The sequence below is a fragment of the Kryptolebias marmoratus genome, linkage group LG16, assembly GCF_001649575.2.
Source record: "Kryptolebias marmoratus isolate JLee-2015 linkage group LG16, ASM164957v2, whole genome shotgun sequence".
Classification (NCBI taxonomy): Eukaryota; Metazoa; Chordata; class Actinopteri; order Cyprinodontiformes; family Rivulidae; genus Kryptolebias; species Kryptolebias marmoratus.
In genome coordinates, this window is record NC_051445.1 from 22,764,715 (window position 1) to 22,790,518 (window position 25,804).

General features: G+C 38.2%; 1 protein-coding gene across 1 annotated transcript in view; it reads left to right on the forward strand.

The window, feature by feature from the left end:
- The first annotated feature begins 2,798 nt into the window (after positions 1 to 2,798).
- Positions 2,799 to 25,804, forward strand: part of emc2 (ER membrane protein complex subunit 2) — a 26,568-nt gene continuing 3,562 nt past the window's right edge. Inside the window, exons 1-10 of the mRNA XM_017413256.3 lie at positions 2,799 to 2,901; positions 3,601 to 3,714; positions 7,724 to 7,788; positions 8,743 to 8,828; positions 10,762 to 10,819; positions 15,711 to 15,796; positions 16,021 to 16,080; positions 19,352 to 19,433; positions 19,663 to 19,773; positions 21,457 to 21,561. Of these exons, the coding sequence (XP_017268745.1) occupies positions 2,862 to 2,901; positions 3,601 to 3,714; positions 7,724 to 7,788; positions 8,743 to 8,828; positions 10,762 to 10,819; positions 15,711 to 15,796; positions 16,021 to 16,080; positions 19,352 to 19,433; positions 19,663 to 19,773; positions 21,457 to 21,561 (807 nt within the window). The 5' untranslated portion in view covers positions 2,799 to 2,861. The remainder of the gene's footprint in view (positions 2,902 to 3,600; positions 3,715 to 7,723; positions 7,789 to 8,742; positions 8,829 to 10,761; positions 10,820 to 15,710; positions 15,797 to 16,020; positions 16,081 to 19,351; positions 19,434 to 19,662; positions 19,774 to 21,456; positions 21,562 to 25,804) is intronic.

The window sequence follows — 25,804 nt, forward strand, 5'->3', positions numbered from 1 at the left end:
CATTGTTAGGAGAGTGAGAACAATTTGCAAGCAATCCAGCTTACATCACATCTCAGCTTTTAAAGCTCAACTCCACACTCTCTATTTCTGAATTGAGAAAGCTCCTCGGATGAGAAGCGAAACGTCTTCAGCTACAGAATAGAAGTCCAGTCGTTTTTGTTTTTTAACTCTTTTTTTTTTTTTTTAACTCTTTTTGAATTTACCATGGCCTGGATGACTGAGAATCTACACCAGCAGATTCTTGGATACAATCAAGAAAAAAAAAGTTTAGTATTTGACTCAGAGTTATCAAATTGCAGCATGTTCTCCAGATCCTCTCCTAAAACTCATCCCTCCTCTTTAATAAGACCACATGATGATTTAGGCTCAAGCGAAAATGCACTCAATATGACTTTTTATTATTGGTATTTGAAGATTAGGCAGTTCATAAAGTCATCAGAGCTTTTTAAAAATATATCACCTGCGATATGTGCTACAGTCTATTGTATCTTTTGCATTGCTTTGCTAAATTTGTGCTCATTAAAGTCAGTCCTACAACACATAAGATAATATGTGGTCAAGCCACATTAGCAACCAGGCTACTACAAAGGGTGTCAGGGGAGCAATACATTTAAAGCTTTTAGCTTGTCGTGCCCCGCCAGTTACCAGCGGGGTGCTGCCCTGACAGGGAGCTGAATATTGTTCTTGGCACTGGAACCATGAGAGTGTAGAACAGGAGAGCGTGGAAGCCTGTGATGTGCCATAATTTTCTCGCTCAGAGCTTCTCTATCAGGATACGGGTGAGGTCAAAGGTGCAATAGAGGGAGTCCATCAGCAGCAAAGTGTGCTGAAGTCATCTGTACCAAGGTATTCGTGGTGAGAAGGAAAGCAACTTGCTCAGACATGAGACCTAATCAGATTTCTAAGTAAACACAGCGCTTGCCGGCTCTATAGGCTGAGTCCAAACATTGCTGCTAATTGCATCTGTCTTCATTTTCCTCAACTCACTGTACAACACCAGCAAAACTGAAGTCTCAGTGGAATAGGAACTATTTTGAAACCACAGAGAGCACCTCAATGTTACCTCAAGTTTTAGTCTATAACTGTTCATTTTAGAGATTGCCAGCCCTGATTGCTTCTGTCAGAAGTCAAAATAAAATGTCTGTGAAGTATTTCTGCTGGAATATTTCTATTTTTTTTTCTTTCTTCATATATGGAGAGTGAAAAGGAAAATATATGTATGCTCACCCTGTGTGCCATATGTGGGGGCTTCCAAAGCATGGAAACCTACATAAGCACCAGTTAAGTAGCACAATTTGGGTTTTCAGATGGCTGCAATTGATCTGCCATACTGTGACATTTCTGTGCAAGAGCGCTTCTCCAAGTTAAACAAGCGCCTTATGTCAAGAGACTTTTTTTCACCACCACAACATCCAGCTGCATCTCAAAATTACAAACATTGTGTTTGTGAAGGGCTTTTACCCTTGTGTGTGAAAGTCCTGAGAGACACACCCACTGCATGGTGTTTATTGCAGGTCACTATCAGGGTCTTGGCCCTCACAGGCACCTTGGCAATCAGGGAAACCCCTCGATACCCCAGAGAACAGTGTGTGATTGTTTTAATGTGGTTACTTTGGTATTTGGTGTTCCAGCAAAAACCAAACCGCATATCTACTGACTGCCATGTGCAGACTTGAAAATTACAAGTGTACCGATTGCCAGAGTCGAGCATAACTTAAACTTTGTGATGCAGACTGGTATTATTTGCATCCCTAAAAGAGATTTTGACATTTTATCTTTCTGTTCTGAGCTTGCACTTGGCCATTCTTGATGAAGTCAGGCTGTTTGAGCATATCAGTGTACCAAACGTCTCCTTGCTGTCTTTTTACAAAGGAATATCAGAGAAGTATGTAATAGTAGGCCATGTGCAGCGAGCTGCAGTCAATATGACATTACATCTCTGATATCCTTTGTAAGCAACTTTGTGCATCAACAGGTATGTAATGTGGTAACAGAGAAATGTTAAAGCAAGTATTCACAGTAAGGGAACGAGATCCACAGAAGGTCCTGAGGGAAATCGAAACAAGATGGTGGATGTGCTGGGTAAGCACATTTTTTTTTATTTTTGTGAAAAAATATTATAGACTCAGTGGACTATGCAACCGAATACTTTGATGGGGAATCGAATAAAAAAAGATACAGAATATGGAGTGAAAGAATTACAGTAGCCTGTTGGTCATCATGCTGAAATTGTTGACTAATGAAGAATATAAGTTTAGATTTCCAGTGTACTGGAATCATATTTGTTTAGTTTTTTAGGCCAAGGACATACTCAACATGATTCAGTGGCTTCTGTGACATGAACTCAATTTGAATGCATGTGCTGCTAAAAATGATATGCATGGTAATACCATTGGTAGTCAATTTTAATAGTTTCAAATTAATCTTATATGAAATCAACTGAATTATTTCATGCCAATTCTAACAAAACAACAAAACATCTACTTTGACTATTTTGTCTTCTTTTATTACAATTACTTCTACATCCACAGCTGTTTGTTTATTTATTATTATTATTATTATCATTAATAATAATAATAATAATAATAATAATAATAATAATAATAATAATAATAATAATAATAATAATAATAATTAGACATAGAAATCTTACAAATACTTAAAAGATGAACAATTAAAAAAGTGTAGAATGCCAAGGGGCTGCAACAGAATTCAGACAACGAGAAACAATGATGATAAAATCTTAAAGAAAAGGCACATTTTTATAATTTGAGCTGCTTTTTGGATCATTTTTTTCAGGAATGTCCTCATCTGGCATGCGTGTGACGTAAGCATGACGTGTGTTGTCATATGAGGAAAAGATGGCGTCGGTTTCAGAAATGTACGATGTCGGATGGGAAGGTAAGACGATAGATTTTTATTTTGGGAGACTGTGGCGGGTTCTCATATTCTTTTTAGGCATCCCGAGGGTTTTTGCACAGGAGCACAGCGTACAGCCCCCGCTGTGTCCCTGACTATAAAAGTACGACCGAGTAAGTCAGCCTGTGAAGCAGTTAGCGGCTAGTTAGCTTGGTGTGCTAACCTGTCAATTTATGGCTACAGCGGCTAATAATACCAGGCTGCTGCTCTTGAATTCAGCCTAACTGATAATGATGTGTAATGCAGCTGTGTGGGTTTACAGCATAAACATCGATTGTCCGATTAAGGATTAAGGACAGCATGTCAGTTAAAAGGAGTGCGGCTAGCTATATTAGCTTTTGCTGGGACAATATGGTGTTTAGTACGAGTGTAATTCACTGTAAATGCTAACGCTGTTACTTGCATTCCCACGCGCGAGGGTGCGTGTAACGTGAGCTTTAAGAATAATAGTTCACTTACTAGACCGACTGCAGCTACGCTCATCAACATCAGGTGTGAAGCTGAATCATACTTATGTGAACAGGATTTACAGTGACACAATTTCATGGTGATCCGTCTTCAGTAAATTTTCGACAGCTACGTTTTGCAAAATAGCACTTAGACATTCACATAAATAATGGTACTGCAATGCTGAACTGTGATTGAGATAGTTTTCTTACAGTTGAATGTCTTTGTCCACAGAGATGAGAGACAAGCTACGCAAATGGAGAGAAGACAACTACAGAAATAGTGAACAGATAGTGGATGTTGGTGAAGAGCTCATTGGCGAGCATGCATCGAAGCTGGGTGATGACGGTAAGTGTTATTAACAGCAACACAATGATGACCGTTGCAATCGCACACATCACATTTACGTAGGCTGTGTTCATTATGTTCACTCACTCACATTGTGGTCGCTGGAAGGGAGAGCCCGATGTTTTTTTGCATTTCAAACACTACTTCGTTTCGCACCAGTACTTCATAGGTATGTGCCAAGTATTCACAGACAGGTGGTGGTGCTAGGAGCATCCGCCACAGTGTCACACAAATAAATGACAGCAAGATGCATTGAAACACATACCTGAATGTGAGGTGACAGACAACATAACTTGGCTCAGAAATGTAAATAAAATCACATTTCGTCAATAACACTGATTTAAAATTTATTTACAGACATCTGTTTTTGTTGTTGTTGTTTTACACAACCATGGACTGCAACTACAACTGTATAAAAACCTTCAGTATACTAAAATGATGAATTAATATTGTCTACAAATATTTTTGTACAGAACAAATAACATGTATAAATAAATAATAAAAATAAGCCACACAACATTAAAACTTTACATTGTAATTTACAACATATCTTTTATATGGCTTGCACTTGTATAGCGCTTTATCTAGTCCAAGGACTCCATAGCGCCTCACACTCCAATCATTCACCCATTCATTCATACACTGATGGTGGCAAGCTACATTGTAGCCACAGCTGCCCTGGGGACAGGCTGACAGAAATGAGGCTGCCATCACACCGGTGCCACCGAGCCCTCTGACCACCACCAGTGAAGTGTCTTGCCCAAGGACACGACAGCTGAGACTGACGGAGTGGGGGCTCAAACCAGCAACCCTCCGGTTGCAGGATGATTCCTTACCTCCTGAGCCACTGCCGCACTCACATTAATTCACATTTTCTCATCATTTCTCTGCTCCACAGCGAGCCCCAGTGTATTATGAACGTCTCGATAATTAAAAGCATTTCCATTGAGTCTGAAAATCACAATAATGAGCTGCAGACGTTTGCGTTAGCCTTGATTAGTCTGCTGTGTCGGCTCAGGCTGCAATGCATTGTGGTCTATTTCCACTGACTGCTTGTTCTCTACCACATGACCGGTTTCCAGGACAATTTAAAGTGTTAGAAAAAAAATCACAGTTAAAAATTCGAACAGTGCTGCAAAATGTCAAAATTCACTATGTAGTGAATGAGTGGACAATCTGAGCACAGCCAAACTGAGGAACAGCTTGTATTCAGAAGTAGGCACAGATTGGTTCAGTCTGACTGGATGAAAACTTTGAAGAAAATATCACACTATTAAAACAAAACCTTAAACAAAAATTAGAATGTGTTACGTGTGATCGAGTTGTTTCTTATTTATAAATAAAAATGCAACTACGAGTATGACTGCTACTTAATATCACCTATTGTTATAACATATTGCTATAAATATAATTGCTATAAACCGGTCTCCCCTCAACTCAACCAAACTTAAACAAAATGAGACTAATTTAGCTGTAATTTAAGAAAAAGAAAAAACCCTTAAGATTTACATAATTCTTTTACTTTTCCTTAGTAAATTATTGAGTCATTTGAAATAACATCGCGTTTTTGTGACATTTTGTCTCCAGACAGTTGTTTTGGCAGAGCTTTTCTTTTTCTTTTTAAATAAAGAACAATCAAATAGAACCTCCACTTTGGTAGAACAGACTCCTCCATCAGCCTCTGATTATTCAAAATTAGAGAGAAACAAAACAAAGTGTGGAATCACCTCAGTTTGTCAACAGCTTTCTTGATGAAGGAACTTTTTCACCAAGTCCAAAATCAGTTAAAAGAATAAGGCTACTTTTTTTTTTTTTTTAACAAAACCTCTTTTTTTGTTTTTTCAAACGTGGTAAACATAAACGGACAAAACACACCAAAAAAATTCAAGGTGGCTGAGTTTAAAGACACAATAAAAAGTTTGGAGGGTCAAAAATAAAATGTTTAATTAAAACAAAATATGTTATGTTTAGATGTTTAGATGTATTTGTAGTGTGGTGTATATGTAAACTTATTTGAAAGTACTAGATATTTAGTATGATTAAAAAATTCTTCATGAATAAGCAGAAAATGAGTAATCAATTATAATTTCAGTGGTGTGAGAAATGTAAAATCTTAACGCTGCTTTGCATAGTGAACATACTACTTTTGATTGAAAGAGACTTTAATTTTGAAGGACTGTTTATATAGCTAAAGCCACAATTGTTTTTATAACCTAAGTGCCCTGCTACATTACATTAAAAAAACTCTTTTCTCCCCTAGTTGGAATGATGTATTGATTACTTATAAGAGTTAACCAGACACGTGACATGCCATTCTTTCATTGAAACCTGCTATTAAATTGGCTGTGAAATGAGATGGCAGTTATCGAAACAACAACATTAAAATGGAGTAAAACTCAGGGAAATTGTTTGTGTTGGCATAACCCGCCAGCTCCTGGGCAGAGCCTGATTTTACTTCTCTGTTTTGGTTAACATATGTTGCTCATTTGGCTGAGCACGTCCAGCATGCCTGACAAAGCTGTCAAACATGTTGCTCTGATTTATTAACTGGTTTGTGTAGCCATTCAGTTCATTCAGTGCATTATATGTTCCAGTTGTCGGAAAGAATGCAACATTAATTGTTCATTGCTGATCAGAGTTAATTATGTTAAAAAGATGGTTATGCCTGTCTGTCATATTCGGCATGCTTTGCTATGCAGTGATGCAAATATGATACGGCTGTAATTGCCTTGTAAGAGATTGATTTTATTTAACATAAAAAGCAAAAAGCAGCTAGCAAATGTGAGAAATTTTAAGGTTTTTGTGTTCATAAGAACCTTGGAAGAATTAGAAACAACATGGAGAGGGAAAGGGAAAGTTATGAATCTGATGTTTTCTTAGTTGCATTTAAAGTGTCTTCCCAACTTTCCATTGAGGAACATTTGCCTGAAATTATTCCATTATTTTTTGAGACTTGTACACCTTTGTCGATCTTTACTTCTGAGAGATTCAGCCTCTCAATTATGCTCTTTTTATGCCCAGTCCTTTTACTAACTTGCTGCCGGTTAACCTAATTAGTAACAAAATGCTCCTCCAGCTGTTTCTTATTCGTACCTCTTACTTTGACAGCCTTCTGTTGCACCAGTCCCATCTTTAAGATGCATTGCTGCCATCAAATTCAACATTACCTTATTTTTTCCTAGCAATAGTACAGTCGATATGTTTACGTTGTTCCATTATGAATAAAATATGGATTTATAAGATTTGCAAATAGTGGAATTATCTTTTAATTTTTATTTTACACAGTGTCCAACTTTTTTTGGTATTTGGGTTGTACAACTAAATCTGTTGCATCAGCAGATGTTCATCGAAATTTACACAATTTACACTTTAATGGCCATTTCTTGGGACGAATGGTCATTACTTCTGAGCTGTGAAAGTTAGTCAAGTTGTCAAGTTAGTACAGTGCCACATGTTCCTATTTATTCTCCACAATGTGACCGTTTCTTGATCATTTTATTTGTGAAAAGTGTCAAAAGGATGATTCAAACATTTTTCAAATACTTGTCAGATAAATGTTTAATTGCTTGCTGTTTTTAAAATAAGCCCCTTTTTGTTACTGCTTCTAAATTTAGCTATTTAAACCCACTTTGACATAAGTTTGAAGCTGTTTAACAGTTTAATTTGACTCATATTAGGACTACCCTCTTTGTTCTCTCTGGTCCTGTATAAACTAATCTTTCCTAAATGTTTTTAATACCAACACAGATTGTTATGTAAAGATAATATCTGAAATATTTCTGCGCTTTTATGCTTTGAACAAATTCACATTTTAATCAACATTATGTTTAGTGTGACTTCAGTTAATGCAGCATAAATGGGATGCCTGTGTGTGAAAAAGCACATGCAGCTGTTGAGGATGCTAAATTTGTTCATCAAGCGTTCAGCTATTAAATATTATTTTTTAAGTTACATCAGAATGGAAAGGTCATTTAACACAGTCTTCTTTGTCTGTGTCTGTTCTGCCCAGTTTGGATCATTTATGAGCAGGTGATGATCGCTGCACTGGACTGCAGTCGGGACGACTTGGCTCTGGTAGGATTTTGCCACACTTCCTCACACACCCAAAAGCTTCAAGAGTTAATCGTTCGCTGTCACAGCCATTCCTGCTTCGCAGCACCCTCACTGCCAAATTTAAATATGTAATTTTTTTTTTTCTTCTTCTTCTTTTTCCAATTTTATTTGGCCAAGAATTATTACTCTGTCTGTACTTTGGAAAAACAATTTACAGAGAGCTGGAATTAGAGGGTGTAGCAAATGAGTTGAGAAGCGTGCTTCGAGTGTTTGCTAAACTTGGCCATCGTTTATCTCGTTAAGCATTCCCTCCCCCCCCCCTTTGGATTTATTCGCTATCGTAAAGCTTTATGAGATGTTTTTGAGTTTAGAAATTCTCATCGCTCTAAAAATAGTCAACCACATCAACAGAAGATAAAAGATTACCAGGGGTGGTTAATCACCAATCAGTATAAATGTGATTCCTTTGGCGAAATGAGTGAGTCACTGAGTACAGACAAGGCAGAGCTCCGTCATTAGAATTAGTTGTCTGTTGGCAATTCTTTCACTCCTGCTGCCTCACTTAAAATAATAAGTAGTGTAAACAATTCAAGTCACACTGATGACTTTTCCATCGAATACAGAATAATGCTGAACGCGTTTGTAACCGTTCCTCCTCTTTTTTTTTTCTGTATGATGAATCCAACAAATTCCAGCTCCGTGTAGGAAAAGGAAAAAGTGGCATCTTTGTTCTCTTTTTTTATAGTAGTTATCGTGGTTGCCCAAATAAGTAACAGAACAACCACAGATTCTCATAAGAGTTATGAGTTATGTTTGTTTACCAGACTCATTGATCAAATGTTTTTTTTTTTTTTTTTAATGCAGCTGTTTTATGTAGGAAAGTCATTGAGAGCATAAGTTCAGCATAAAGAATAAATGTTATAATATCATAAGTCTAATCTATCATTGGTCTCTCCGCTGCCCACATCCTTGCAGATCTGTCTACAGGAACTGAGGAAGCAGTTTCCAGATAGCCACAGAGTGAAGCGATTAACGGGCATGAGGCTGGAAGCTTTGGAAAGGTAAGCATCAGGAACCAAGAGCTCCAAACAGAGACGAGGTGGAAATAAAAGAAGCACACAGACTGTTATATGCTGTATGTTGTTTTGGTAATTGGGGAGAGAAAATTGTTAGGAAATCCTAAGCAGTACAATGACCTGGGTGTGTTTAAAGTATAGTATATGTGTGTGGTATGATGTGTTTATATTGGATCACCCAGCATTTGTTTTGGAGAAAAACAGAATGAAGAGAGCAAAGACTGAGCGTGGAGTAGTCCTGTGGTCCTTCAGCTTGTGTCAGGGATTCCCCGGGGAGGAAGTGGTTGGATCCCACTGTTATTCCAGGGGACCCTCTGTCATTTCTGGTTTTTGCTTCTATATTCTTTCCCTGTTTTGTTGCTCCTTGCCACTTTCCTTTTTTTTTTTTTTTCCATTCACCCAGTTTTTATTTGTTTCTGTCCTGCTTTGGTTTCTGTGCTGCAAAATGTTTTGTTCTTGTAAATACTGACATGACACCAGAGTTAAAATATAGAGCTTGAAGATTAGATAAAAACAGATTAATATCGCCTGCTACAAAAAGTGGATTGATAACATTTTTGCCTGTGTCTGTATGTGTTTTGTGTATCTGTTGTTATCAAAATGTCTCATGAACTACTGGACAATTTTGAATGAAAATTGCTGAAATTAATCATTAGATGCATGTCTACAACTCATTAACATTTGAAGTCAGCCTGGTTCAAGAAGCCTGTTACAGCTAACTAACCTAAAAAAAAAAACATAAAAATGGTTATCAGTCAGTCAACTTTACACATACTGACCTATACTTTAGTGTGATGTCTCATGAGATTGTACATGTTATTTTCAAGGTTTGACCAAAATGGTTGCAACTTTTTAATTTCTCACCATAAGATAAGATCTTATGGTGGCGGGTGATATGCATTTCTTTAAGCAATGCTAGTCCTTTAATTTTAGTCTGCTTTAAGCTAAAATAAGGATAAGTCACATTGTTTATTACCTAGCACTGATACCTTTGTTGGTTTATCAGTTATGTCAAAGTTGATGTGATAATTGAGAGTGATTGCTTTGGCACTGTTAAATAAACGGCACACTTGGATCTAATTGGCTACAGACAAAACTTCAAACAGCATGGGTCTTTCCTTACTACACGCACAAACATGCCCACTTGGTTCTAAAATAAATAAAGCAAATCAAAGTGGCTTGTGAATGGTTGCCTGGTGCCATCTGAAATCTCCCAAAGTGTGGCTGAGTAATAAAGTGAATGTGAGAGAAGCATCAGTGTTGGAAATGGGGCTGCTCATTGCTAATGGGAACCAGAGTTGCTTCCGTCTGTTGCCGACTGTGGGTGGGATGGTTTTTGATCACAGCACTATTTGTAAGACTGTTTATACTTCAGTGTAATAGTCCAACGAAAACAACACAAAACCAAAAAAAATCAAGAATCATACCTCAGTGCCTGATTCGACATGACAAGTGAAGTGCACATTTTCAAATTGCTCTGCTGTGTTATTTGACTTATACAGCTCATAAATTGTTCTTTTAAATAGAATTGTGTAGGCTGTCCAAATGTTCAGACACAGCTGCAAGTCTTGACAGACGTAATGTAGCAATTTCATTTGTATAAAAGTAAATAAAATATAAGTAAATAAAAATGGTGTTTAAAACTGTTCATATTGAATTCATGACTCATTGCGAAGTGTTTCAAGCCTCACAATGTCAGCTGTGTGACTAGTAAAACAAACATATGTGTTTATTTCTTCCTTTATGTGACCATTGATTTCTGTAGAGCCTCACTTTAATCAGAAACCTGCCACTTTGTATACACAACCTTAATTACATTAAAGTCTGTGTGATTTTTCCCACTACCTCATTTTACCCATGCGAGGACTGCAATTGGATGAAAAGCTAAATTTAATTGTTTCTATTTGTCTCTATAAAGGTACGATGAGGCCAACAAGCACTATGATGCCATTCTCCAAGAAGACCCCACCAATACGGTAAGAAAGAAAGAAAGAAAGAGAAAAGTCCCTCTGCTTAGCATCACAGTTTACCTCACTTTGTGGTCTCAGCTTTTTGGAAGGCTTTAAATCTGTCAAGGCACTTTGGTTTTAGCAGTCAGAGTTCACCAAGTTAAAGTCACTTGGCCTTTCTGGACTCAAATAGGGCACTGATCAGCCTATCACCCACACAGCTTAAATCTGTTGAAGGGGAGGGGGATGGGTGGTAAGGGGTGATATATGATCTTAGTCAGTGTTAGGCATGTTTGGGAGGAGGTAAAATGTTAATAAAGGTTTGGTCTTTGAAGGCAGTGATATATTGGCCCTTTTAGACACCCCGAGCCCCTGTTCCACCTTCTCTTTTGTCTCCATAGGTTTCAAGTGCAAAGTCTGCATTGTGGTAACTTGGTAACAGAAAATTGTAACATAATCTTGACATCGCTGACATTTCATTTTTCTTCTACTTTAATCTTATTGTTCATTTCTGTGAAAAGACTTAACTGTTTAAATGGTCTTACTCCAGTCCCAGATATGTCCTTAAACTCAGTGTACCTGCTGGTAATTGTTTCCCTAAGTGCTTGTAGCTGTGCAAGCAAAGAGGTTTTTTTTTTTTGTTTGTTTGTTTTTGTTTTTTTTCTAAAAGAAGCGATGCCTTGATTTAATTTGGCTGCATCCCTCCAACTCTTTTCTGAAAAATGTTTCTTCTGCCATGCTGACACATGGATTGGTTTAGATGTGTTCAGTATTTTTTCTCAGCTTGAACTCAACATAGGCATTTGTACTTTGGACATCATGCAAACATTTTTCACACTGTCAGATATGTGCTAGAACAAATAAAGTGCTTTCAAAATAAAAACAAACAAACAAAAAAAACTGTTTTTCACACCATCCTACTAACGCTCTGTTGCAAAGAATAAATGTTTTTCTTTACCTAGCCATGCACAGAGTCAGAAATACTCCATTACTGTAGTGGTTCTCCAAGTTGGGGTCACGAGGGTCACGTAGCATCAAGCTAGGGGTCCTGAGATGATCTCCAGAAGTAAAGGTAAATTTAAGAGGACTGCTGATAGGTTATTTTGCTGTAAATTATGTTGCAATAGTGAAAAAGTGTAGTTTAAAAATGGATTTAAAAGACAGTGTATTTGTAGTTGAGGCTGTTTATTTTGTCATTCTGTCCTGTTTCAATGCCCTCTTTGTGATATTTGTAGACTTTTACCAAAGAAGTGGGGTCGCAAGACTCTGCTGTTGTTTTGTAGGTCAAAACCTGAGAACCATTGCTTTACACCACAGTGTCTCGTTTTCACTTTGACTTTGTCGAATTGATTTTTGTTTCAAGTTTTCGTTTCAGTTAAATGTCCGCAGGCTGAAATTGCTTTTAATGTTAAAACGAGTCACTGTTGTCTTTGGCAGCACCCCTTACATTTATTTCAAGAAGCTGCAGGAGTTACAGAAATGCACTATTTTGCAAAATTGAGAGTTTGATTTATTTAAACCACTCAAAAAAAAAATGCATAAACTGGGACACCATTCGTCACCATTGTAAAAACGTTACTGTGCATTTAGTTTTTGTTTTCAGTTCTTCTTGGCAATACTTACATGCATTTTCATTTATGTTGATGCTGCCCACAACTAAAGTTTCATAGCTGTTTAGAAAATTCCGTCATAATTCAGGTTTAGAAACATTATCATTTATGTTAGACTTTTCCGCCCTTAATGTACTTGCCTTGCAGCAAATTTATCTTTGATAGTTGCAACAAAATTTAGCTGAACATCTATTCATTGTTTTCACAAAGGGAGTAGTAAACTCATTGAATCCCATGGCACCTCCCAGACATGGCATAGATCTGCAGGGACCACCTCGGAAAGGGAACGGTCCATTTCCTGGTCTTTGCATGCTGCAAACTGCCACCCTTTTAAGCTTAGACTGTCAATCAAACCTGGGACCGGGAATGGAACAAAACACACAAATAAGTTTCCTGTGCCTGGGATGTTAACTTTACACCTTTTTCCCACAATCCTTCTCCTAAGTGTGGAGCATGGTGTAAATATGATGACATCATTTGGGCCACCTGTCTTGGGGTAAGACAGTTTCCTCCCTGTGTGCTCTCCACATAGCAGGAGATTGGGCTGGAGATGGGCCTGAGAAATGGCGGAAAATTGGCAACCACGAGTAAGACTTGCGAGGCATCTCAGCATGTGAAGCAGAGATTGGAAAGTGAGCTGTTGTAATTACAGACTGTGGAATAGATGTGGTACACATTAACCAAAATCGTTGAATCAACAAAAAATTGCTCAAGTGCTTTTTTTTTTTTTTCTTTCTTTTTTCTTGCCATGGAGGGTTCCAGAAAATGTTTCAGTCTCTTAGCTCTTCCATTGCTTGCAATGTTCCAATACCTACATCAACGTGCTGGCAACATTTGTGTCTGTATAGAAAATGCATTTTTTTCCCTCCACTTTTTGTTTCACTTTCTTTGAGTATTTTAAAATATTTAGTGCCCACAACATTTGAATACAAAAATGTAACAGCTGAACATTTATTTAACTTTGTGTGGAACCACTGATTATATTAATGTTAAGTTCTAAACATAGATGATATATTTGTTTGGGTCAAATTTGCTTTGAGATTTAAAGCCTCGGTTCAGAATTTAGTGGCCCAATAGTGTTATGTCCTGTAGTATAGCATCAAATACACTGAGAGGGTACAGATGTACAGTTTTTTTAACACCTATTTTTATTTTTCTGGTCTTTTTACAGTTATGATTTTGTGGAATGTTTATTTTTATAAATGATCTAGTGGACATTTGAATTGCCCTTCATAATGCTTTTTTTAAACTTCCTATATTTTAGATTAAGTTTTGTGTGCTACGTGAGTTACCATGTTCGGATGTTTCTAAGAAAAAGATTGCAGTAAATAATAGGCCAGAGCCAGGAATGATATTTATAATTTAGCTCTCACTACTGAAGACTCCTCAAAATGCTAATTAAAGAATTACAACAAAAGAAAAATCGGGGCAAAGCCCATATTTTCTTGATCTTTAGAGATGAGAGAGAGAAATAGTTTAGAGTTTCTGTTTTTTCTATAATGTAGCCAGTTTTCTTCTCGTACACCAGCTTTCTTATGTTCTTTTGAACCCAAAGTAGATCTTTATCTGGTAAAGAGGAGAAAAAAAAAAAAAACTTTGTGTGAAATCATATTACAGAACCATAATTTGTTTTTTGAGCTCCTTTTGGTTGTTCACACACAAATCATTTAATCTGGTCAAGTCTCACAACAGTGTGTGCTTACACACATGAATCTGGCATCACGTAACCTGCAGAGTGACAGTAGAGCTGCTGGTTGGAGTGTAAGGCCATCTCAGCTCCATGACAACCTCCTTTGCCAGCTCAGAGGTTTGTCAGCATCGGATCCACTCCAGCCACCTCATTCCACTTTGGTTGTTTTACAAATGACACCCATTTGAGAAGAAGACATCTTAGGTTCGACTTTACAGTCCTGTGTCGAAGAAGCCCACATGTGCCATTGGCAAAACAGCACAACTGCAGAAGTCCACATTCAACATTGCTGAAGTGTTTGGTTTTTATTTATTTACTTTTCCTTACTTCTTTATTAGCATTGTATAAGAAAAGTCTTCACATGCATCCAATTTTGAAGTGAGCAGAAATGACTAAATTATCACGTAGCATCATGCAACTTAAAGTAAAATGGCACAATCTTTGTTTTATAGTCAGAAGACATTAATGTAGAAGCAATTCCCTTTTTATAGGTTTTTCTGGCTTGATAACTTCCTAATATATTTTAATTATTTTGCCTCAATTGCCCTTTTGACTCCTCTTAAGATGAAAGCTTTTACAGTATACTCAGCCAAGTTGAATGTGTTTGAAATAAGAATGTGGTAAAGGTATAAACACATACTGGTAATTTTAGTGTATCTTTTGTTTGTTTTGTTTATGAAGACTTTATTTTCTTGCATGCGTGCTATTCATATTTTTGAGGCTAAATCGCTTGTCAGTCGAGGCTGTGATCTTTTAGCAAGTCTCTATCCTATCTTGATGGATTAGTAGATTTCTTGTGATAGCATTGTCAGAGGAGGTCCAAAACTTACAGTTTCCTTGACATGACTCAAACTCAGCCCTTAATTGCTTTAGTTATGACTATTGGAGAGGAAGTCCCACTCAATCAAGTGCCAGTTCATAAATAAAATGGACTGTGGCAGAGCACTGCACTCCTAATGGAGCAGCAGCCTCCTGTTAAGCTTTTCACTTACTTTCAAGAGAAGAAGGAGGAGAAGTTGGGTAAAAGGGAGTCAAACATTTGGAAAAGTCAAAGCAGCAGGGGTAATACACTCTAATTCAGATTGATGAGAATCTAATCCACCTTAAGGTCAATTCAGCTTCAAAACGAAGCGGAAAGCAATTTTCAGATGATGTAAATCGGGCTTGTGCAGCAATAGATGCCAACAGGAAGACAGGCGTTGGGGTTTGAGGGAGTGTGCCATTTTCTCCACTTGGTAAGAGGATGACTCATCACTTTATCTCAGCCACTGAGCTCATTCGAGCTACCAAACATTGACTCATAATGTGTGCCCATCTTCTGCTATATGTGGCCTCCAACTCTCCCCAATTATGCCTTTGTTGACTCCTATCAAATTAAGTCCCACAGTAATGGTATTAGAAGCTTAATAAAATCAACTTTATCTTAAAGTCTCTTGTAATTCTTTGGCTGTTCTGGTTTCTCTTATAGAAAATATTTAGTGTCATGACAAAAAATTAGGAGCGGTTGTAATGCAAAGAAAAGACAAAATTTGCTCGCTTTCAAGCTCTTTATCCCCTCACACAAACACTTGAGGTGTTGAGTTTCTAATCCTGTTTTTTTTTTCTCTCTTCTCTACAGGCGGCAAGGAAACGCAAGATTTCTATATTGAGGGCCCAAGGGAAGAACACTGAAGCCATAAGGGAGCTCAATGAGTACTTGGAGCAGTGAGTGTTCTTCTAGAGGGGGGGAGGATCAGCCACCCCCTCCTCATCATTCCCTCTGACTTTTATTTTAATTAAAAATGAGTGTACTTTTAATAGAGCTGACAAATCCAGCCTTCTATTAATACTGTTGTAATAAATATTGGCTTCATTACATTATTTTGTACCAAAAACATTAACTTCACCATATTCCAGTAGTAGAAGATAATGTCAGTGTCTGTTTTCAGGTTTGTTGGGGACCAAGAAGCGTGGCATGAATTATCAGATCTCTACATCAACGAACATGAGTAAATATCTTTTTTATGCTTTTTTTTTTTTTTTAGCAGAAGTGTGGATTTGGTATGTTTTCAAGAATATACTTTCACTTTTTAACAGTGTAAAGCACAAATATGAGAAATAGTTCACCACCATAAAGCAAAAGTTGTCAAATTGGTTTCTGTATTTCATAAAAATGTGATTATTTTGTTTCACAATTTATCCTTTTAGAAGAGTTTGAGTTACTTTCCTGTATCCATGCATTTAGGGTTACTGCTAGATGAGATTGCATGACCAAATTTCTTCAATGCATAAGCATTGAAGCACCTTTATTGCTATTTTCTGTGTTAATCTTCTATATCTGTCACAATCATTGGTTCACATAGCCTCTTAAAGCTTTTAAAAACCAATACAAGAAATTAATTAAAATGTGCGTCCCAATTGGAAATAGTGCGCTATGATCTTTGGTAGTACAGTACATTGTAAAAAGCCAAAGCTTTCCACATTGACAACAATGAGACTTGAGCAAAAAAAAAGTGAGAAAACCCTTCCCTCTTTGAAGCTATACAATTACTTTACATGACTGAACTGGCATTTTGATCTCTTTAAAGGTTTTTAAACAATTGCAGTTATAGTTTTTATGATTTTTCTAAATTTGACCATAGAGGGTTCAACTCCTGATGGTGTTCAGTGTGAATGTGCTGTGTACAAACTGCTCAGTAATGATGAACTGGGTCCTTTAGTGACAAATACTTGCTATAAAAAAATGACACAAAGACAGACATGTTATGGTTGTACCTGCAAGTTAAATGGAGCTTCGTATCAGACTGATGGCTTGATTTCTAGAGGGCTGTTAGATGGCTCCAATAGAAGGTGATGAGATGCCAGCCTCAGCCAGAGGACTGAATGGAGCCCTGTCCATGTTTGTCACATAGGAGTAGTTTAATAGGATTTGGGTCTTAAGCCCCCTCTCAATGTATGGGAGCTGTAAGACTCCCTGGCCTCCTACTGATATCTCAGTTGTGTAGAAGAATTGACTGGCAGATACAGCATTGCAACAAAAAACATACTTTTTGTTTCACTTTGTATTTGTCTGCAGTTGTCTAGGGCTCAGAAGTTACTGAGGCAGTGTCTCCAGTTTAACTATGTATTTCTATGTGGATTAATGTTATCTGCATTTGGGCACACTTTTCTATGCGGTTGCTCTGGTAGGAAGGCGGAGGTAGCAGGAATGTGTAGCACAGCACAGTAAAAGAAGGCTGCTTATTGGATATTTTGCGCTTTTGTCTGGGAGGCTTTATGGCTGTAGTAGCCAGAGGAAATCCAAGGGTGAGACCATTATCTCCCGACTAATCCCAACACTTCTAATATCACACCTTTCACTCCCACAGCCCCTTATCTACAGGCGTGTCAATTTCTTTTCATGCTTTTCTTTATTTTGGGTAAAAAAACTCCTTGTTTCCCCTCCTCCTCCTCTTCCGCCTAGCCAGGCATTATCACTGCTTGTTTCCAGAGGGACAGAGCAGGCAGCGGAGGAAGCAAACGCTTGCTGTGAAATTCCCAGGAGAAGGTGGTGGTTCTCCTCTCCCTCCCAGACAGAAAAAACACAGGTTGTTGGTGAAGCACAGAAGATAAATAAACTGTCTTCCCCTTACTGTGGAACACCCTGGGAGCTAATAATAGGCATAGCAATGGTGTCTCTGCCTCAGTGCTGTTATTGTAGCACCAGCATTAACATATTAAGAATGTAATCAATAGGCTCTGAGTTGACACCGTTGAACAATCCTTGTGCCAGAGATGTTTATACTTGGGATTCTTTAGTCTGTTTGCAAGGGTTGCACAGAGGTTTTGCTTGAATCTGCTCCTTGCTCTGAGTTTGACCCAAATTCTTTAACTGGTCATTCAAAATGGAATGTTAAATAGTAATAAAATTTTTAAACATATTTTGCCAAGTCTGATTCCATTTTTGTCCTCTGCACAGTCAGAATGTGGTATTGAAATGTTGGAAAAACACTGCTGATGGTTTTACTGCCCTCCAAGAGAAACATACAAATCTACAGTCTCGCACATTACAGCGGCTGCAACTTTGCTTTGAGCGGTCCAGTTGAGAGTTAGTTTAGAAACCGTCCTATAGAGTAGCTCAGAGGTGGTGGGTTCAGATGGCTCAGACAAAGTACAGGAGGAAAGGTTCTGGATCGGGTACAAGATTCTGGTTGATGGCTGATGGAGCAAGCCCTGTTGCAGGCCACGGCTGCTGCACGAGCACATCTGAAAGTCTTTATGGAAAGGAAGTGGTAATCGTAAGCAGCCCCCCAAACCCTTCAAGCCCTCTGATCTCCCCCTTTACTTAGCTCCTTCCCACTGTTTATTTCTTTCTGGGTCCTACCCTTCCTTTCTTTGCTATGCTGCTAATCTTTCAACTAGTTACCATGGATGACTTTAGGTAGACTGATAAGTTCTTCGTGTTCTGGTATTCAATATTTAGGGTAATTTTCTCGCCTTCAAAACTCCATCCAAGCATTTTTCTCATTACTTAAAGGCAATGAAAAATATTGTTTGTTCAAAAATGTGTAAAATGTTGCACTACAAGCTTGAAAAATAAAAATTTATTATGTAAGAAAAAAAAGCTTTAATAAAGCGATTAACTATTTGTTACAAAATCCCCTTAGCATGCAGTTTATTTAAATGCATGGAAACAAAGCTGATGTAGGCATATCTGCTTCTGCATTGATCTGTCATTTTCTGTGTTTTTTTAGCTGTACAGGCTTTGTGTTTAATAATATACTATATCATAGGAAAAGAAAAACTGTATTAGAAAGGGGAAATTACTGCAGATTAGTGTGAGGTCAACAGCTCAGTAGTGTGCCGCTGAGAAGTGAGCTCATCAGAGTATGGTTACAGTGTGCCAGCTCTTTTTGTAGTGCTGACCTCAGGAAGGTAGTTAACTGCACATTAAAGGCAAGAAAAAACACACAGGCGAACAAGATTGGTCCTCTGTGTCCTCAAAGGAGGTAACATCGCCACAGTAGACAGGCTCTATCTTGGCCAGCTGTCTTCACGTGGTACCCTTTACTGTTAGGGTGTAAATAAACTTTGTCGTTCAGTGGATTTTTACACATTTCTGCAGTGTACATCGTAAATCTGTTCCTTGTTAACTGACTTGAACCCCCTATCGTTTGAATTCAGATTTATACCTGTAAGTTTATTAGGCAGATATGTTGCGCTTCACAGTTGAGCAAGCTAAAGGATGACTCATCCAGAGTTGTATCAATTGACTTATTGTTTGTCTTGTCATTACCACAGCTATGGAAAAGCAGCATTTTGTCTGGAAGAGCTGATGATGACCAATCCTCACAATCACTTGTACTGTGAACAGTATGCTGAGGTAGGTGCTCCCCTGGGTGTTCGTCATCAAACTTAAGGGCAAACTGTGGCCTGTATGTTAACTCTGTCAATGATACCTTTTTTGAACCATGAGGAACACTTAATTTACTCTAGGCTCATGAAAAGAAGACATGTTTACACTTAGTGGTCACATATTGTTATCCAGATGTCATGCTGTCATTGCTCAAGCTGCCCTTTACTAAAGCTGGATCTAATTCCTCCTCATACAGGTGAAGTACACGCAGGGAGGGCTGGAAAACCTTGAGCTGTCCAGAAAGTATTTTGCTCAGGCGCTGAGGCTGAATAACCGAAACATGAGGGCGTTGTTTGGTCTGTATATGGTGAGTACTGCTTTGTTGAAGAAAGAGAGGCTAGAGGGAGAAAGAAAGAAAAGGGGAAAAAAATAATAACAGCAGAACCATTTTTGTAACCTGTGGTTTGTCAAGGTTGAGGTTGGCCACAGTGTGATTTAAGTAAGACTGTGTGTTAGCGGGGGGAACAAGAAGGGCTCTCAGAAAGGTCAGCTCACTGCTGACTCAGTGAACCCCAGCATTGGGAAAGTTTGCCTCTCAGAAGTGCTTTATTTTAGCAATAATTTTGCTTTGATAGGGCTCCATGTTTGGCTTACGTAAATAAAGTAACGATGAAACAAAAATACAAAGAAATTAACAATTAAGAGCAGTCCAACCTCAGCAGGTATGTTGTCATTGCCAAATTATCCAATCAAGTCCTGGTTTGATTGCGGTCTGGGCTGAAACTCTTTTTCATCTGCGTATTTGTTTAAACAAGATGTTGTCTGCTAGTGCCAGGGAAATATATGTAAGGGAGACCTGACATAAAAACATAAACAAAGCATTGCAGGGAATAAAAGGCGGAGAAGGGAAGCAGCCCTGGTGTTTTCCTCTGTTCTGCACTGGGATGTTTCAAATAATCCAACCACGGAGCAGCCCATATCCTCTGAAACCTCACAGAGGTGGAGGCAGCACGTGCAGGAGGTGCAAGGCAGGGTCAGATCCAAAACATTTGCCTCTGTTAGCCCTCAAGCTAGTTTCGAGACATAGCAGCAGTTTTGATTTTTTTTTTTTTTTACAATGTCTTCAATGGATTCCTCAAGTTGTAGTTTAATCTAGATCAGCCACAGATCTGTCTTGATTGCAAATTGTGCGCTAGTTGCTTTGTTTCAAATCTTGACAGGTGCAGGAAGTTCAATGAAAGGGCAGAAAACTTTCACCATCTCAAACCATCTGACTCAGTGTGACAGTGGACTTGGTAGCACTGACCACAGTTGGGTTGTGGCTTAGTTACTGACAGCGCATGAGTGGGGATTCCCCTCCATAATGGTGTGCGCCGTTATTCAGGGGTAGCCTGTCAAGGTTGACATCATATAAACTGAGGTTTCTGTTGAGTTAAAAAAAAAAGATATAAAGAAAATGCTTACTAAAACCTACAGAAGCCAAACCATTTTCTCAAAAAGAAACAGGGCCAGGTTGATTGTTATGTAGTTAAAGTTTCAACACACTGGTAGGGAGAGCTTTGAAGTGCACGCCGTGTAAGCTCTCTGAGGTTTGCTGTGTGGAGATGATGGCAGGAACATGAGAAAGACATGGGATTTGTGGTTCCGAGCGGAGCTGTCAAGGCAGGCACAGACTGTGATTCACAAGGCACTCCTCTCACTTTGTGCAATTTTTTCTTTCTTTTTTTTTCAAAACATACTAGGCTCTTTCATCACCAAGAATCAATGGTGTTGGAGAAATTAGGCCCCGTTAAGTGACAATTTACGTACGGAGCATTAAAACGCTCACTTTTTCCTTCCCATAAATGATTTCCCCTGTGTCATCAGGCCAATGTCTGCTTTTTCTCTCCACAATGACTAGTGGAGTAGTAGATGGTAAGAGTGGTTGCACATTCATCTCAATTATTCTTTTATTGCCGTTTCACAGAGTTTTGATATAAGAATACTCTTTCTACTGTTCTCTTCTTTACTTCTCTTTTTCCGGTTTTCTGTTTTTTTTTTTTTTCTGAAGTCTGCAAGTCACATTGCTGCCAGTCCTAAAGTCAGTGCCAAGGTGAAGAAAGACAATATCAAGTATGCTGCTTGGGCTGCTAATCAAATAAACAGAGCCTACAAGGTGAGTCACAAGTTGTTGTTTTTTTTAACCTAAACATTATGATGGCATAATCTTCTGCTGAAAGATAAAGTGCCTTTCTAGCCACTCATAATTACAACATAATCTGCCCTGATCTATCCATCCACACAGCACTGTACTACATCTCTACAAAGCTAATCTGAATAAATCATTCCATAGTCTAATCAGTGCTTTAAACTCCATTCATACATACCCCAATGGGGCACATCAGAGGCAATGAGGAGTTCAGTGTCCTGCCCAGGGACACTTCAACATGTAACTGCTGCTAGGAATCGAACCTCCAACTCTCTTATTGGAGGACGACTGCTCTAACCAAAGCCGCCCGAAGACATCTTTATTTTTTTTCCCACATCACTCTTCAGTCCCCAGACACCGAAAACCACTGTTGTGTTTTAACTTACTACTTGCACACAATGTCCAGACATTCTGAAAACCCCCTCGTTTGCATAAAATGTGAAAAGTGTTCACTGCCAAATGATCCCAAAATGCACCGCAGTCCTGTAGGCTGCCTCTGACCAGCAAAGTTGTAACAGCAAACCAAGTGTTTTTCACTGTGTACATTTACTATTAATGTGTTAACTTAAAGCCACAAGTGTCTGCAAAGACTTTATCAGGAAATACAGCCATGTGAAAAGTACACCTCCTCCAATACTAGGGTTTTACATATCAGGACATATTAAGTGATCGGGTCTTTACAAAGTTCTACAATAATTCAAATGTAACCTCAAGTGTACAAAAAAGCACAACAGATTCCACCATGACATTATTTATTAAGTCCACTGTTGCTGCTTCCACAAGGCTTAAGAGGGAAAGGTAGCAGCCAGGTGCTGCTAATTAAATGCACCTGATTACCTGGTCATCAGTAAGTTTGACCACCTCTTTAAAAGCAAGAGTTTTGTCAGTCGGGTTAACAGAGGCGTGTGTTAACACAATGCCATGCAGAAAATACATCAGTAATGACCTTAGGGAGGCAGATGTTGCTGCTCATCAATCTGGGGAAGGTTTTAAAACCATTTCCAAACAATTTGGAGTCCATTATTTTACACTGAGAAAGATTCTTCACAAGTGGAAAACACTTAAGACAGCTGCCAGTTTTCTCAGGAGTGGATGTCTCAGCAAATTCACCCCAAGGTCAAACTGTGGTCAAAGAAATTCTAGCTATTGCTGCTAACAGTGTCTCTACAAGCTATTGAATCAAGGACTGGAGTTAATCTTTCTATTTTGGCTTCATTTCTGTTTAATAAATATTGCCGTAGGTCAGTTAGTAAAGAATTGAGGAGGTCCACAGCAAATTTGTGCAACTTTCATTATTTTTCTGGTTTTATTTTTTAAACAAGATCAGTATTTTTAAAGAGGGTTGTGAAGTCAGTCTCCCTTTGAGGCTGTAAAGACCTAGTTGGACCCCATTTAACTCCTTTTGCTTTGTTGAGCCCTCTAAAAAGTCTTCTACCGCAGCTGACAAAACATTTGCTTTTAAGTGTCATGATTACAAACACCAGAAGGTCTTCTTCAGGGTAACTCTGAACTTTTTACTTGCTCTTTAAGGTTCAAGTTAAAACGAACTGTCGCAGGAGTTCTTGTTTTGTTTCGCCAGAATTATCATGTGCTTGATGCACATTCTGTTTTGTTTTATAAAAGGGAAAATGATTTCTAAACACAGTGTGTCAAAAAAATGTTTGTCAGATTCGTCATCACATTGACCCATATACCGTCTGACTTTACCTTTGTGCTTTGTGTCCAGTTAGCAGATCAAGAAGCGACCTAAACATCTTGGTTTTTCCTGTAACTTTAACATTTTTCTTTTCATAAAATACACTTGAGTGATGTCAGTTCAATTCATGTTAACTCATAAATCAGACTCTTTTTGAGAAAACTTAATAAAGGACCTCATCTGAAAGCGGTTAAAGGAGTTGGACAGTAGCATAACCAGTAGGTGTAGCACATGTTTTCCTGCTTAAATATTTTCTTTACTGGCAACTGTTTGGGAGAAGGTTTACCCACAGACATAGAACACATCTGTGTTTAGTGATGTTGGCTGTTTGGACCCAAACACTGCCTTACATTTGTCTCACACAGTTCTTTAGGATTAAAACGATGACCTTAAACTATAACCAGTCATCTTGTGCAACATTTTTATGTAATAAACTCCTTTTTCTTTCTCATTGTTATACTTGTGATATCATAAAAATTTAGTCGGAGAGGAAACCTTTTTGTTAGATAGACTTAGTGTAGTGTAGTTTTAATGGAACCCGCCCTTTGCTGCTATCCTCAGCTTCAGTTCCTACGTTTGGTTCAGTGACTTTGTAATGGTGAGGTTGTAAATCTAGACTTGTCCAGTTTGTGGATGCATGGCTTGCAGCAACAACGCACGTGTTTCTTTTTTGTGCCATGTGAGACAAGGTAAATGATAAGGTGTGAGGTTCCCTCCTTTATTTCTTCAGTCCCACCTCTGGTTAAATGACTTCTGAGATCTTTACAAGGAGCAGGGATTAGACAGCTGCAAGCTGCTGTGGGCTTGTGCTGGCTGATTGATGGCCCCTTAAAAGTGTTACTCATGTCACTCGTCCAGTTTTATTAGACTTCAGTACCTGGTGATTGTCATACCTCAGCGTTAGGAAAAGAATGGGCAGGTGAGCACAAGTGGCAGCAGACGTCAGCTAGAGGTCATGACTGACTGGAGCACATTCTTTAAAAATGTAATTACCTTGGTGAGGATGGCTGACGTGTAAAAGACCCAAAGATGTGTGATTCACAGGTGCAAGGAGGGGCTTTAATGCTACGCTATATGGCTTGCCCTCCTGCCCCAACTCTCTAAACAAATTCTCTGATTAGCTCCTCTGTCACGAACCTCAGGCTCCCGCTGCCTCATGACTCTATTATCAGATGCTTTAAATAGAAGTGGAGCTGTCTGGTCTGCTTCTGCTGTTGTAGAATAGGGCAGGAGTTAATGTGGTGGTCTCACCTCAGGCTGAGCAGATAATTGACTACGAGGCCTGGGCTAATGGCGCATTAGACGGCAAAGCAATTAAATGCTCTGATCATTACAGCTACACCGTGTCACACACACATACTCACTATAAATCTGGAAGTATGAGTCACCCTTAGAAATTACATTGCCAGTTGTATACCATAGCCAACTGCCCTCTAAGTTGGAGTTTGGCAAAAAAGAAAGGGAAAAACTTTTGCCATGGAAATACAGTTTGGGCTAGATTAAGATTGCTGTTAGTTCCTGTTTGTCGACTCCTGAGCAGGACTAAAGTTGGAATAAAAAATGTGTCAAATTGAAGAAGCTCTTTTTTTATTATTATTTTTTTAAAATAGAATAAAGGAGTGAGTATGGTCTGTTTTGTTACTCCACAAACAGAATGTGGAAAAATTGCCTGTAATTTTATGAAAAGAACAAGGTGCCGTCTGTGGTCGAGACTGGCGTTCACTGTACAAAGTGTTGCTTTCAGAGAAAGTCCTAAGATGCAAACACTACGTTTTAAAAATGGGACTCTGATAGAAACATTGTCTCATACAACTCACAAAAATAGTCATGACACTAAGTTAAACGTACAATAGAAACAATGCAAAGATTTGTACTAATTTGTAATTAATTCAAACCCTACATTTGATTATTAAATTTGCAAGTAGAAACGCATTTAAACATTTGGAGAGGGGAAAAACCATTGATGCATAAAGGATTAGTTGGCAATAAGTCAGTAATGGTGTTTTTCCGTTATGTGGTATGGTACATTTCTACTCACAACTTCATTTTCCACTCAGACAGTAGCCATTCAATAAGAGTGGAATCAGCTGTTTATTATTGCAGCGTTTGAAACTATGGCAACACAAAACACAACAATTTCTATTTGTGTATTTTATTATATTGCATTAATTAAACACGTACTTTAAGCTGATTTAAAATCGAGATGTGTAGAAGTGCATAGAGTGGTTCTGCCATTGAGTGAGTGTGCAACAGGATTTAAGCCCACAAAGGTTTGAATATTGTATGTATGATCACGACTGAGCAAAACATTTCAACTCTAGTCAAGAGTGAAAACTAAATATAATGAGCACCATTTACAGGTGATGGTCATAAAATTAGAATATCATGAAAAAGTAGATTGATTTCAGTAATTCCATTTAAAAAGTGAAACTTGTATATTATATTCATACATTACATACAAACTCATATATTTCAAATGTTTATTTCGTTTAATTTTGATGATTACAAATGAAA